The following is a 14627-nucleotide window of genomic DNA, read 5'->3' as shown; positions in this document are numbered from 1 at the left end:
GTGAGGACTCCTCTCCCCATGGTTAATCTAACAAAACAAATGATCTAAGAGTTTCTCCATTAACTGATAGCATCCAGCAGTTAATATCAACGGGAAATCATAGGTTTCATGTCGCCTCGTTGCTCAGTTTAAGTTTGGCTGTTTTGAGGGGGGGGGGGGGGTCCTCACTCCTGTCCAGGAAGGGGAAATTCAAGCATATGTTTGGAGACAGTGCCAGCGACTTTACGGCAGGGGCCAAAATTGACCTCAGCATTTTGTTATTTTTTGACACATGCTCCAGAACGGATTACCACATCGATCTTTTCGCAGGAGAATGAGAAAAACCAGACTGGAGCCAAGAGTGAAAAACCCTCTGACTGCCAAAGAAATATTTAAAAAGTCGGACATCTTGTGATGTCAACGGGGTGATGTCAGTGCAGACTACATTGCACACATGTACTGAAGGAGCAGTATTACCGTATATGCACGTCACATCTAGGTGAAATGAGAGAAAAAAATTTCAACTGTGAGCTGACAAATTTATTTCAGTGGACAATATTTTTTCCCCCGCTTGGATCATCTTGGAGCAAAAATGGCATGTTTGATCTGACTCTTAATATAGAAATGTATAACGGAAACCGGAGGTTGTGGAGTTTGAAACACATGGGTGTGCACAGGGAAGGGTCATGGTGTCTTTATATCCTCTGTAGAGACTAAATGTCGTGATATCAGCTCACACGTACCTTGTATGGTGGGAAGTGAATATAGATCAGCGTTGGCCGGTGGTGTCTTCTTCTTCTGGAACACTGTGAACACATAATGCACCATAATGCACCATATTATAGACTTTTGACAATTTTCTTGACTTTACCCTCAGTAAAAACACGTCAAGTAAAACAGAGTGGATGCTACAGCGTCTGTGCTCCTGTACTTCAACCGTTTCTCCACAAGATGGAGCCATACTCTAAATCTAAAAGCATTAACGGTGCGTAGATTTCAGGAAAAAAACCCTGTTTCTATTCATCCAGAATATATAGATATAATTAAATCTGAACATCTGTGACGTGAAATGTGATGCCATGCAGCACAACAAGGAAAAATAAAATCTTGTGTTTCTCTCAGAGAAAAGAGCTCTGGATCAGCTCAGACGCTCCGAGTGATGCTCTCGGTTTGGTAGTGAGCGCTCAGAATGAAAGGCTGCACTGTTTCGGCTGTCGGAGGCAGTGTGACCAAGGCTGGATTAAAATTCACCATCCACACCCTGCAAGATAATCCTGCCTCTGACTCCTTCCTCCATGACAGCATCTCTCTTTTCCACTTCATGTTCAAACACAGGCTCCTCTCTTCTTGCCCTGCTCATAACACACGAATGAATTAGTGAGTGGACGCGTCCCGTGACTCTACTGTAGCTTTTATTTGACCTGGCCATAGAGTGGGTGCACTGCTGCCCGAGTCATTTACATGCCAGGTCATTCCTCCCTATAGGGTTGAGGTTCATTCACATTTCAGTGTCATCGCCGCTAACAAAGGAAAACTCCTCATTATTTCCACTTGTGCAGTGTTTTTCTCTAATAACTGGCTCCGCGCCTAATCCTCCAGCGAGCCTCGTCTCTCCTCTCCCATCTTTCACTGCGGCAGTGGGAGTGAGGAGCAGAATGTGATCCTTGTGCGGTTCGAAGCTCCACTGTCTCAATAGATGGAAACCTCAAAATCCCTCTCCGTTCTCTCGTGCGCTCTGGGGACAAGGACGATGGAAAACACGTGTAATGACTTATTTTGGCTGACTTGGCCTTGGTCGGGCCAAGATTGGTTGCAGATGGCAGCCTGGTGGTTCCCTCTCTGCGACTGAGGGGATGGTTGGGATGCAGGGAGTTCAGTGGTGCATTCAATTTCTCTCTTTCTTTGCAAGGCCCATTGGGAAGAGAGCTGGCTCCCGGGATGCAAACAAGCTTGATAAAAAGCTGCATAATGGGGCCGCTTTTGCACAACAGCAATGCTGTGTGTGCTTTGAATTCACATGCGACGCAAAGTGAGGGATGGGTAGGATATCGTCAATGGGAATAGCAATTAATGTGTTCATGTTTGCATTTGCACGATGAAACGGAGAAGTCACAGCCGTTTTAATGATTTATAAGCCTTAATAATACCAGTCACTTTTGGATGTTTCATCTTCATGAAATATTCACACTGCTGAAATTGAACAGTTAGGGCCTGTCGGGCTCGTGATGCAGGCAAATGGCTCCTTCTCTGTCCTCGCTGTTGTTTCTTTTGCAGCGGGGAGCGACTATGTTCTTGTGGTTTATGATATCAAAACAAAACTGCGCTGCAAAAAAGAAAACTAGAAACCTCTCCACTAAATCCAGCAGCACTCCACTGACGACGGGAATGCACATTCCAGGCACTTCCTCTCTCCCACATGATCTCCCAGACTCCCCTTCACATGCTGTGCATTAAGTCAGTGTTGTTTTTGCTCCACATGAGCTCTATCACATCTATAATTTGGGGGGGGGGGGGGGGGGGGGGGGGATAAAAGAACAGGTCATAAGCTACCTTTTCTGATGTAGAGGGTTCTGCCCTTCTTCACCTGGGTGCCCTCTGGCCGAGGTTTGGGCGCTGGTGGGCGATTGGCAATAACCGGCGTCTTTGTCGAGTTTAGGATGGTTTCGTATTCCTCACTCATCTCCAGCGGACCGTAGAGTTCCTCCACCTCCTCCCCTTCATCCTCTGCTCGCTGCACTCTCTGTACGGCGGCGGTGGAAGGATTCCCTAATGCACAATAGTGTTTACTGCTTGAATGTCATGAGGAAATTCTTGCATGCAGTTTTTGTGCGACTGTTATTTCGCAGCCACTCGGAAGCAAAGCTGCACACGGCGCCTCCATCAGCACGTGGAAAATATTCAGCGGTCGGAAATGAACAGCAACCCAGCGTAATGGTACTGCTGGAAAAACCAATTCCATTATTCCATCCGGCTTTCGTTTGGCCTCCTTCCCATCTCCCATCAGCCCTTCACTCACCTGCGGGGCCCATCACTTCGTACACGTCGCCGCTGTCTTCGCCCGGGCTGAAGATGTTCTGCAACAACAGAGCGTCAACGCGTTGTTTTAAGCCTCATTCAAATGACACAGAAACGGCTCAACAGATGCGAGCGAGCAATTCGAGGACAGCAATGTTGAATCTGTTCTGCCGAAGCTGGGAGTTGGCCATGTAACAGTGGATTCTCTTTGTGTGTGTCCCAGTATTCAGATCTTGATACAATGCAGACTCATAATTTAGGTAAGAATGTGTCTCTGTCCTTGGTTTGCTCACTACATCCTTTGTGTTGGCTCCTTTGCTTATTTTCTCCTTTTTCCGAGGCATAAAAATGGAAGATTGAAGCGGAGGGGACTACAACCACTCTCTACTGTAAGCTGCGTCGCACCACAGGCTGATATCTGCCTCCGCGCCGCGCTTCAACGCGTTAGTCAGTGTCTGCCTGTCGGATGTGACAGATGTCCCGGTTATTAATTGAGGTTTCTCACCACATCTCGTAGGACTTTGCATGTGGAGATGCAATGTCAGGGTTACAACAGGAATGAGAGAGGTGTGCTGTAACCCTGCCCGCCGGATAAAAGAATGCAGTTTTTCCCTGTGACAGCGAAGCTGCTGCCAAGTCGGGCCCGTTTGCTAATAGCATGCTGAGGGACAGACGGGGTATGATCAGGGTAATTATGGAATCAGAAAATCTTCCCCTCTCAGTCCAAACATATCATTTAGTGAGTGATTCAAGACCCGTGGCTTGATATTTAGACTGCATCCATATTTAGAAAGAGATACAGATATTCATTTACTGACATATTTCCACTACTAATAGAGATTTGATGAAATGAAGCGTTGCATCATTACTTACAGTCAAAAAGCTACATGTTTAGGAAAACACGAAAATAAAAAATTGACTGATTGATTGTAGATTTTTTTATTAAGTAAGCTGTATTTATTTGATAATGTATGACTACAGCTGTTAATCTGTATTGTTTATTTCCTCGCAGATGACATTAGATTCTGTCATAATACAGATGATAATGCTTTTGGATGAGATTTGAGGGATTGCATCATCTAGTCCTCAACAGAACCAAGAGGATATGTGCTGAATTCAATGAGAGACATCCCAGTCAAGGATGATAAGTCTTTGCAGGATATACAGCATGAGACAGAGCTCACGTTGATCAAAATATCCTCCATAATAACCTGCCACGCTCTGTGTGCAGTTTCCAAGCAACACAACCACTCATGACTCAATTACAATATTGCACCGTTCCGAATAGCCAACTGTAAATTACTTACAGGCTGCCGTGAATGCATTACCGAGCAGTGGAGTTTCATAACAGGCCCAACAGGTAGAAAGGATGGGTTAATTACCACCGCAGCTTGAGCATTGAATTCAAATAGGCGGTTGCGGTGCTTCGGCACAGTGTGTCATTGTGAGGTAGCTTCTGGATACGGGGGGGGCTATTTATTTACTCGCTGCAAAATGCTAAATCCTTTTCACAGATGTCTGCAGCTGCAGGAGCCCCGGGCATTCCAGACAAATTCAGTTTCCCCCGCTGCAATCCGAGCAGCAACGCTTCAGACGAAGCAGCCGGCGCGATGTCAAAAAACTCTTTTTTTAGAGGGAGGACAAATCTCAAGTGTAGGATAAGGAGCGTTTGATGCATGGCCGACTGAGTCAACGGCTGTCCAACTTGCCTCTTTCTTCTGGCGCTCGGGAAAATAAGAAGTGGTCATCTCAGCAGGCAAAGAAGTATGTTCACACTTAAAGCCACATTTACTCTGCAAAGTGTTATCTTCGTAGTTTTCCTTTAACGCCGAGCATGTGTTACAGTAGGCTCTTACAACCACACTTAGGAGTCTGCAGTCGCGATGTGTGCGGCTGTGTCAGTGTCAGCTCACAGTGGAAATGCTCACATGATGATATGCAGCAGGTATAATGTCACAATGTTGCTATAGTGACAGGTACGTTAACGCGGTGGCATGCTGAACCAAAGATCTCCCGCTCCCGGCAGGAAGCGTCATCCCGCGTGTGCCTGACAAATGATAAACAAATCTTTTGGAGTTAACTGATAATGATTGGCTATTTACGCATCAGACACACACGGTCGGGGGAATCAATAGGTCCCTAGTCTGGAGGGTACAGGGTGCCAACTAGATTGGCGCCCTGTACATTCGACTAGGAGCACACTGCACACAAACTCAGCGGCGCGCCGCACAAACAGCTCTTTGTAGTCTCTCGTGAGCCTTTACAGTTGCCCGCTAATTTGTATTTAGCCAGCTCGGCTTTCCACTGGAGAGCGCACGGTGAAATCTCGGTAGGAGCACAGCAGAGTCCGCCTCAATGCCAAGTGACCCAGCATTAGAATATGAAATGAGTACAATGTGTGTTTGTGCTCGTAATTACTATGAACAAGCACAACATTGCCGTCCGAAGACATAAACATGGTGGATAAAAGCAGAGCATTTTCTGTGTCTGTATTCTAGTTATGTTCCCCCTGAATAATTCAGCTTCCCCCTCCGGAGCAGTTCACAGCTAATTAACAAAGAAGTGCGGTGCCAGGGCCGACCGGTGGATCTGACGCAGGCCCTGTGAGTGATTCAGCCCGTGTCTGAGGCGAGGGACCGATCCATCCAGGGCTTTATTGACAGAGCGCTGCTACCCTGACGCCCAAATCACTGATGCATCGTGGGCTGATTAATTGGAGGAGGGGGAAGCACTGCAGATAAGTTGATGAACCTGCCTTGCAGGAAAAAAAGGACCAGGACGCACTTCCTCTCACACAGGCACAGTCGTTTTCAACTTTTCATAGGAACTTTAATTACCCTCCAAGAGAACCTGCAATTGTTGGTGCGTGTGGAATCCGTCTTTTATGTTAGTGACGTTCTATTGGCTTGTTGGCGTCCCTGGGGGGAGACCTCTGTTTGACTCGGCTGCTCCCCGTCAGCTCAGCCGACTTCACTTTGACTCACTGGAGCTGTCGGATCAAACCTGGCTCCATCTGCAGTCACTCGCAATTAGCAGTGTTGCTAGGAGGATAAATACATTTGCAGCAGCTGTTGGGAGAGTCTGGATTTCCCTCGAGAGGGAATTCTCTATAGGTTGCACCGAGGCATCGCAGGAAGTCAGACGTTGTCGGCGTTACGGAGCTTCTCATTGGAATGAATGAGGATCATGCTGTTGTCCATCACAAACTGATAGAAGGAGTTCAAAAGCTGGAACAAATTTTGAAGGATTTTACTTAATTATGATCATAATAATAAAAACGTACTTGGTTACTTAACTATAGCTGTATCTAGCTATATAGTTTGGGTTTTGTTTGTGGAGGTTTTGAATTTTCAGCCTCATTGGAGGTGAAAAGAATTTTGTCGTGAAAAGTTACATTTAAAAAAAAATTCTATATCAGCATTTCTTTTCAGAGCGCTTGTCCGGTGTTGGCAAGTAACCGAGTACATTGTCTCAAATTCTGTGCTAAAGTACAATTATGATTTCTTTTATACGATATGTTGTACTTCTACTTCATGACATTTCAGGGGTACTTTTACTTTCTCCACTCCCTTTTGACAGGTATATGTAGTAGTAATATCCAGAATGAGATACCAAATACACAATGAGCTTAAAAATGTGACGGTTAGACGAGAAGGTCAATACCACTCTCTTGTCTATCTGTTAGATTTCCAGCTGTAGCCAAAGTATATTTTTCAAATATTTGCGAGGTACAGATGTGTAATTGTATTTAACAATGTAGCGACAGAGCAAACATTTGTAGTTATGATCTTTACTTAACTTGCCTTTGTTGCCCTGTCCAAGTTATTCATAAAATACATACAAGCGCGATTAGAGGTACAATAATTATTTCAGTTTTACATGAATGAATAAGGGACCATCTGGATATGCAGATGCATGTGCAACATTTGATTGAGTCTTTGCCGAACACAGCAGAAACAATGTGCTGCTGTACCACTTGGTGCATCCTGTCTTTATTTTAATGATAATGTGCTCACCGCCTGATGAAATTAGCATCGGAGAGAAAATTAGGATGCCAGTGTCCTCCAGGTTTATCAGATAAAGGGATGTGCATGCATGCTCGGGATCTATTAAATTTGGATTGCCACTCATTAGCGAGTGAGTGGCAAACACGCCCGCTCTCATGTTACAGTATCCACACAGTGAAATGGAAGGTTGCGCGGGAAGTGGCCCTCCGTGTTACCTATTAGAACATGGCAGCCGTTACGCAGGAAAATCTCAACATTAGTGGCTGCATTAATTGCCTGAATGTATGCAGACGACCTGCACTGTGAGCCATTGGGCATGCATGAACAAACACAGCCTTTCTGCTCTCTGTGGGGGTGTTCCATTAGGAACCTCGCAGGCCAACCCTGCTCGGGGTGAGAGGAGGGAGGGTTATCATCTGTGCACCAGCTGAGCCACGAGCTGGATGTGAAGACACCGGTTAGGAGGGAGCTGGGTTCCCCCCCTCCCTGCTTTCCACCTTGTATCCTCTCCATTCTGTTCATTATTGATAAAGCACCACTCGCTCATAGTGCCGATGCTTTGTTGGTGTTAGAATGGAGCGTTCCCGAGTCGCTGTACACCACATCCTCTGGCTTGCGAAACCTCAAGAGCACAGGTGTGTCGTGGTGTTTTCCTCGGCCGTCGGCAGCTAACTGAAAAACTAAGGATTCCATCGAGCCGATATTACGTCCAGCCAGCTCTATGTAGACTGATAATGTCACTGGGTGGTTTTAATTGGCTTTCTCAAATCACTGAACATGAGAAGCTGTCAGCTTTTGTGAAATGTCTTCATTGCATGGAGGATCAATAATGCTAAAACAATATTATCTGGCATGTGGCAGGGATGAATGTCAATTGGTGGAAAGTGAAAATTAACAGTCAACTGTCAAAAAGAAGATGGATTGTTTAAAAAAACACAGAGATGGGGGAGATCTGCAAAGAGCGTTTACCAGTTTTTCCTCCAATAAGACGTGAAGCTCCTTATGGCCGTGAATCTTGGCAATCTCCGCGGGAGTCTGACCGCGCCGATTGGCCGTGTGCAGCGCTCGCTCGACGCCTGGACACTGCAGGAGCAGGCTGGACACACTCTTGAATCCATGCTGGGCAGCGAAGTGGAGGAGCGATGGCACGTCTGCATTGCGGCTCTCTGATTGGGCAGGAAAAAGGGATTTTCAGAACTGATACGTACCAATAAAGTCCAGTAAGGCCCGTGAATGAGCAGCTGCGTAGTTGTACGGGTAATATCCCTTCGACGGGCAAAGATTTCATCACTTATATTACTTCCTTTCCAGGTGATAATTTGAAGCTGAGCCTGTCAAATGTGAGCAATCGAACACATCCAGGAGAGCCGAAGAAAGACAGCTCGCAGGCACTTATTGACCCGTTTCTCATGGAAATAGATTTCCCTGTGCCCTTTTTAGCAGAGTTAAGGATCAATTTCAGTAGCTGATGAATCCATCAATCTCCCACATAATGAGCAAAGAAATAATAGAAGACATTTATTTATTTTTGCTGGTGAATAATAATGTGCACCGTGCAACAGGAACTGTGAACCGGAGGCTCAGTCCACACTGCTGCACAGACGCAGGGTCAGAAGGAAAAATGTGTGTGGATTTAATGTTAAAATTGAAACAAGGCACCATTTCCTCGTGTTTAAGGGTGTAAAGAAACAGTTTAACTAATTTGAGATAAAGATATAGGGATATTAGAGATAAACCGGTGTGAGGTGGCATCTCTGCTTCACGTGTCCTTAACATGTCCTTTAAGGGTGATCCGTCCGTGTAGAGTTCAGAGTGCAGCTGTACCTCTTTCGGGTGTGTGCACACACGGCAGTGCAGGAAAGCCTCCAGTGGGCATTCCCTCCAGCAGCATGGAGGACAGCTCTTCATCCAACGCGTCCACAGAGGACAGCTGCAGAGCCTGAAAACCAGTGAGACGGGGAGACCAGGTTTTGAAATAGCCAACAGGCAAATTACTAACTGAGATTTGAATTTAATGAAAGCAGCTCCTGCAAATAGTGGAAGTATTATGTGGCGTATAGAGTCACAATAGAAAAAAGGCCAGGTTGAATAAAACCACATGCACACCAGACTCCTGTCTGGCAAGTCCAGACTCTCAGTTTGAAATTCTACTGGCAAATTCTTCTCTTAGCGTTGCTCATGTGGCCTCTTCAGCAAAAGAGACCTAATCAAGTGTCCACGACGGAAATGTCTCTCCACTTGCAGAAAGGAGGCAGTACACAATCTTCTGCTTCTCGACTGATGGTGAGAAGTGGATCGATTATACGCAGTGCAACTGACTAACTCCTATAACTGAGTTACATTAGAATGGGTCTGTTCCATAACACACAGGTGCCTCAGAGGAGTCATGTACAGATGACCCTTATTTTAATAGATTTGTAAACAGTTTAAAGTTGATGGTATGTTCACGGACTCATTTTTTAAATCTCCATCACCTAAAGTAACGTGTCGAAACATTACATCTACGTACATGTTTTTTTTCTGTTTTTGGAAAGCTTGTGTCCCCATGTTTGCTCGGTCCCGACATCTACAAGAAGGCAAACTTCTCCCTGGGACAGATTCACTAAAGGATCACTCGAGCAGTTTTACACACGACGTTCTGTTCACTCGTCTTCGAGGGAAGTGCTCAGGACATACAAACCCTTTTTTTAGACCCTCCCTTCGTTGTTAGTGTGCACGATCTTTATGATGTCATGACCTTGATTTGTAGTTCTGACTTTCTGTTAGAAAAACAGTAATTAGTCTCCAAAACCGAAATATATCCCCGATGACATAATTATGGTATCATAGAACTGTTTCCACAGGTTGAGCTGTTGAATGCCCTGTGACGGATAACCTCTGACCCTTTATCCCAAAATAGTGGATCTATTCTTTAATCTTAGAACACACACAAGGTACAACAACCATAAAGTAGAAACAGAGTGAAACAGCCCTTTAATAGCTCTACCTGACACATGAAATCGACGGGGTCCGCGACCCTCGACAGAAGGCAGGCGACTTCCTCCATGCTACTGTAGTACTGCAGCTGTGCCTTGCTCAGCGGCACGCCATTACTGTACACGGTCACTCTTACGTTCCCTGCTGGAAAATCTGCAATAGGAAACATACCGAAACTGTGAACGGGTAGGGTTATTTTTTCTTGTCTTCCCTGATTTGTGTTTCTCCTAACATGCATTCATGGCCTCGCTCACCTGGTGCATTGACGCACAGGGTTCGGTCATTCCAGTGGACAGGCTCCGCTCTCCGCATCTGGTTTTCACCCTTAAACTCCACCTCGGTGTCGCCGCCGGGTGCCTCATCTTTCAAAAGAATGAACACCTCGGTAGAGGCCTGCCAAAGAGAGAGCACAGTGCACTGCAGTGTAGCCAATGGGAGCGGTGCTTCATGAGAGAACGAAACGGCCTGCGACTAGAGGAGTGCCTCACCCCGCAGGGAACTCTGGCAGGAACAAGTCTGCATCCGTCGCCGTGCACTCCCGCTGACTGCAGTCGTTCGCCCTTTTGCTCTGATCCAGACAGTTTACATGTCAGCGGGTTGACATTTGCTGCTGTGGCTGACACACCTATAAAAGAGGAGACGCTGAACATGAGCACTGAATTATGCACCAGCGATGTCTAAGAAATGGGTTTTGGCCAGCGAACACTAGCTCGGGGCATTTTTTGTCTCGCTAGCGACATTGGCTTTAGTGCTGGGCAATGTTGGGCCACGACCATCAGACGCATGGTCATGAATTTTTTCTCCAGACATTCATGGTCCCCAGAGGAGTGTGGGTCTTCTATGAAATGTGGTACTGACCATTCAGGTCCCTCTCAGGATGAAGTGCATCCCCTTAACTTTCCATCAGCGTGTCAAAATTGTCATGGTTCAAATACTTTAAATTCTCATTCGTGTTTAGTGCTAATTAGCAAATATTGGCATGGAAACACTAAAGTAACGTGGTGACAAAGGTATATGATGTTTTAGCTCAAAACAACGCAGTACCCGTGAAGCCTCGGAGCCGATGGCATGGTGATACAGACTTTAGACTCTGTTGTTTACGAGTGAATTTAGATAAAATACATGAAATTAAAAACTCTGTGGTATCTGTTGTTATTCATGGTATTTTGAGTGATTCAAATAGAAAATGTAACAGCTCTTGTGATTTTCATTTACACCAGCAGTGGCTCCAGTGTTGATTTAGTTCTTATTCCTGGCCTGTAAACTCTAACTCATCAAACGCCTCCATGTCTGCTGCGTGTGCTCACAAAAAGCACCATCGCTTTTGTATGAACACAAAGGCACTTCTGGGTTAGAATATTACTGTTTGTGGGATCATGGCCTCAACCACTTCGCCGCATCAGTGCAATGAAAAGATGCAGAGTGCACTCGAATTTGCATGGCCGCGGTGGCCCGAAGAGGAAAGACTGGCGATTTGCATCAGGTGTTCCTCCTTGTACACACGCTCCTGTTTAAATACAAGTCCCCCTCCTCCGCTTTATGTACGGTGTCATACATTAGCACATTTAGGAAAAGCAGGGAGGGAGGCAGGGAATAAATTGGCTGGGAAGATGAGGGCATGCCAGAGATACACAGCTCTACCAAATATGTAATGGCAGCTGGTGCTAAAAACAACAACTGTTGGATGTCAATCTTCAATTCTCAGGCAAAGACAAAGAGAGAGTCTGTAAACAGGTTTCCAAGATGCTGCCCAGGCATTCTCAAAAATAATGAGCTTTTTTTTCCCCCCCCTCACATTTACGGCAGATGAACAGCGAGGCCATGTGAAGATGTAGGGTTATGCTTCACCACTGCTAATTGTGTTCTGGATTTTCTACGCAGGGATTTAAGTCTATGACGACTTTGTTTGCTTGACTTTAAATCCACAATTCCATATTTAAAAATATATTTTCTTATAATTGCTATTATATTGTAAACAGTGTTGTGCTGTTTCAGTCTATGTGCCTAGGACGCTTCTCATTTTAAACCTATTGAATGTTAGTGCAAGATTAGTAAGTATGGAATTTCATACTTCACTGGTTCCGGAAATAAGGTCGGAGACCTCTAAGGGTTTTTGTATGCATCCTAGGAGGTCCCCAGTTTTAAAAAAAAGGTTTATTTATTTATTTTTCAATTTAATTACAGATGGAATAATGCTCGAGAGGATTTTTTTTTCACTTTTACCTTCCTGTCTGTTGTAGACCAGTACAAAATCATATCAGTCTGAATAGATGTCACATGGAGCTCAAATTAAACTATATGACCAGGTGTCCTCAGAAAAGTAAAAATGAAAAACATGTCAAAGATGGGGGCCATACCTTTTCCGACAATGTTAATCACAGTGGACAGGTACTCGTGTACATCTTGTTCACTGGAGATCTGCAGGTACTCGTCAGCGCTCAGGGGCACCAGCTCGAGCAGCGGGGTCACACTCTCCACCCCGCACAGCAGCACCACCACATGAGCTGCAGGACTCAACACGCGGGCCAGGAAGAAGCGCCACCCCTGGCAAAACCCCTCCAGCATGCCCTTGGAGAGGATGAGGAGTTTGCAGTTGTACCGGTCCAGCCCGGGGAAGTCGTCCCGTCGGCTGGACACGGTGGCGATGTCGTAGCAGCAGATCCCGGCCTCTGGGATGGGACCAGCGAAGGCTGACTTCAGGTAGGTTGCCCATTGCTCTGCCTCTGTCTGATAGATGATTAACACATCCTTGGCTACAAGAAAAAGGCATATTCCGTTCAAAAATGTGCAAAGCGTCCACAATGCAGTGCTGTGATTGCAGTTTTTAGTATTCTATGGGAAAACATCACATTCCTATTGCATTTAAACATTTTCGGCTGCAAACATGTATTTATAGTAAAAAGGAGTTTCCAGACCTTTTTGTCACCCTAGTAGTGTAAAAACGTGCCTCACTGTCAGTGCAGCATAATAAGGTGTAAAATACTGAATGTCTAGGATGCAGGGAAATGATGTGGCTTTATCATTGAAATAAAATAAAATGTGATGGCAATACAGAGATATTTAACTACATCAAATACAAAAATCAAAACATGAAATTAAATGTTAACACTTTTAGATATAGATCCAAGATATATTGGACCAACATTAACTATAAAATGTTTTCATATACAGGATTAAAGCAATGGACTACTGAATGATTGAAGCTGTCTGAAAGCTTACCTGTGCAGCTCATGGCTGTAGTGCTGCGTGCCTGCAGGTCCTACTTCACATTAATGTGAAAAACAGCGCTGCTCTTGTCTGTAGGATCTCAGATAAGAGCGTTTCCTGCTTCATCAGAAAGAACAAAGGGATGTTATAATAGAACGGAACGCCTGTCGACTGCCCTGGTGACAAGGCACAAGCCTGGATGTGGCATTATGTAACTCAAAAAAAGCTGCAGTGCCAAATGATTTGGTCAGTGGAATTAAATTACATTTTTAAAACCTTGTGGTTTGGACTACCAACAGTTTTTTTCCCCAAGTTTAGTTTGCTGTCAGTATATCACTGGAACCGAAACCACCAAACCTGGTGCAAAAAATTGGGGAATTACCAAGGTGTAGTCATAAAACATGCTGGTGTTTAGCTAATGTTTATGCATCGAAGAGGGCGGCGCAGTCAGATGAAAAAAGGTCACCATGTGTTGCTGTGTATAATAACGATTTCCAGTTTGAAAAAGTAATTTTGAGAGGAAAACTTTTTCAATATTTTCCTCACGTATTTGTATGGAGTTAAAAACTGCCAAAGCTGCAGTGGAAGATGTCTAAACCAAAACCGAAACAGAGCCAGAAAAAGCACATCAAAAAAGAATCAATCAAAACTCCCACACTATTACTCTCATAGCCACGCTTAGTATTTTATGATGTGAAGACATACTTGGCTCTATGTGTAAGCAAATAAGCAAACAAAAAACAGCAAGTAAATAAAAGAGGGAAAAAAAGCGTAAAGGTCATTGTTAAGCAGACAACAGGTGAATGGAAAGACTAAAACCTGATCACAGATTTGACCAGAGTTTAATTAAGTCGGCAGAGCCGTCGGTGTAAAGCAGAGCACTGGAGCCTGAGGCTGGAGCCAGAAACTAAAGATCTGGTGTGAATGTCTGATGGCCTGACCTACCACAGGCGCACACACAAATGTAAAACTCAGGGCTTCATTAACTGCCTCCACCTGCCAGACAACCGACTCTTCCCAAACTATTGTCTCACAAATAGCAGTTTGCCATCGTTTATTAATGTGTGTCCTGTGAGCGGCAGCAGGGTAACTGAGATGCACAACCCTTGGGCAAATGAGTGGGTGAAAATCGCCGGTGCTGTGTACCTGGTGACTCACCAGTGATAGATCACGCGTGCAGAGCCACACACTTTCCTCCGCAATCACAGTATGTGTGTGTGACGACACTGATCTTACCACAAAGACAGAACTCCGGCCCTGCCGTGAGTTCAACTGAACAAACTTAGTCCTCCACAGCAGCGATAAAGAACAATCAGAAGCAGATAATTTTCCATATGTAGTGACATGGCGATAAATAAGGTGGTGGGTTAAACATGGCCTCAGGAATAACAATGACAGTTTGTTCACAACAGTAAACCAAAAAGGACTGAAACTACTAAATTT

The 14627-nt window shown here is 45.0% G+C and overlaps 1 protein-coding gene across 1 annotated transcript in view; it reads right to left on the bottom strand.

The window, feature by feature from the left end:
* The window catches only part of LOC118300880 (B-cell scaffold protein with ankyrin repeats-like), a 16066-nt gene extending 2479 nt beyond the window's left edge, over window positions 1-13587 (bottom strand). The window contains exons 1-10 of the mRNA XM_047337591.1: window positions 13567-13587; window positions 12335-12809; window positions 10466-10602; window positions 10232-10370; window positions 9988-10130; window positions 8826-8940; window positions 7971-8167; window positions 2996-3053; window positions 2530-2745; window positions 723-785 (exon numbers count right to left, since the gene is read on the bottom strand). Coding sequence (XP_047193547.1) covers window positions 723-785; window positions 2530-2745; window positions 2996-3053; window positions 7971-8167; window positions 8826-8940; window positions 9988-10130; window positions 10232-10370; window positions 10466-10602; window positions 12335-12809; window positions 13567-13587 — 1564 coding nt within the window. The remainder of the gene's footprint in view (window positions 1-722; window positions 786-2529; window positions 2746-2995; window positions 3054-7970; window positions 8168-8825; window positions 8941-9987; window positions 10131-10231; window positions 10371-10465; window positions 10603-12334; window positions 12810-13566) is intronic.
* Between the last annotated feature and the right edge of the window lie 1040 nt (window positions 13588-14627).

The sequence above is a fragment of the Scophthalmus maximus genome, chromosome 2 (assembly GCF_022379125.1).
Source record: "Scophthalmus maximus strain ysfricsl-2021 chromosome 2, ASM2237912v1, whole genome shotgun sequence".
NCBI classification, from domain to species: domain Eukaryota; kingdom Metazoa; phylum Chordata; class Actinopteri; order Pleuronectiformes; family Scophthalmidae; genus Scophthalmus; species Scophthalmus maximus.
This window is presented reverse-complemented; position numbering and strand designations above follow the sequence as displayed.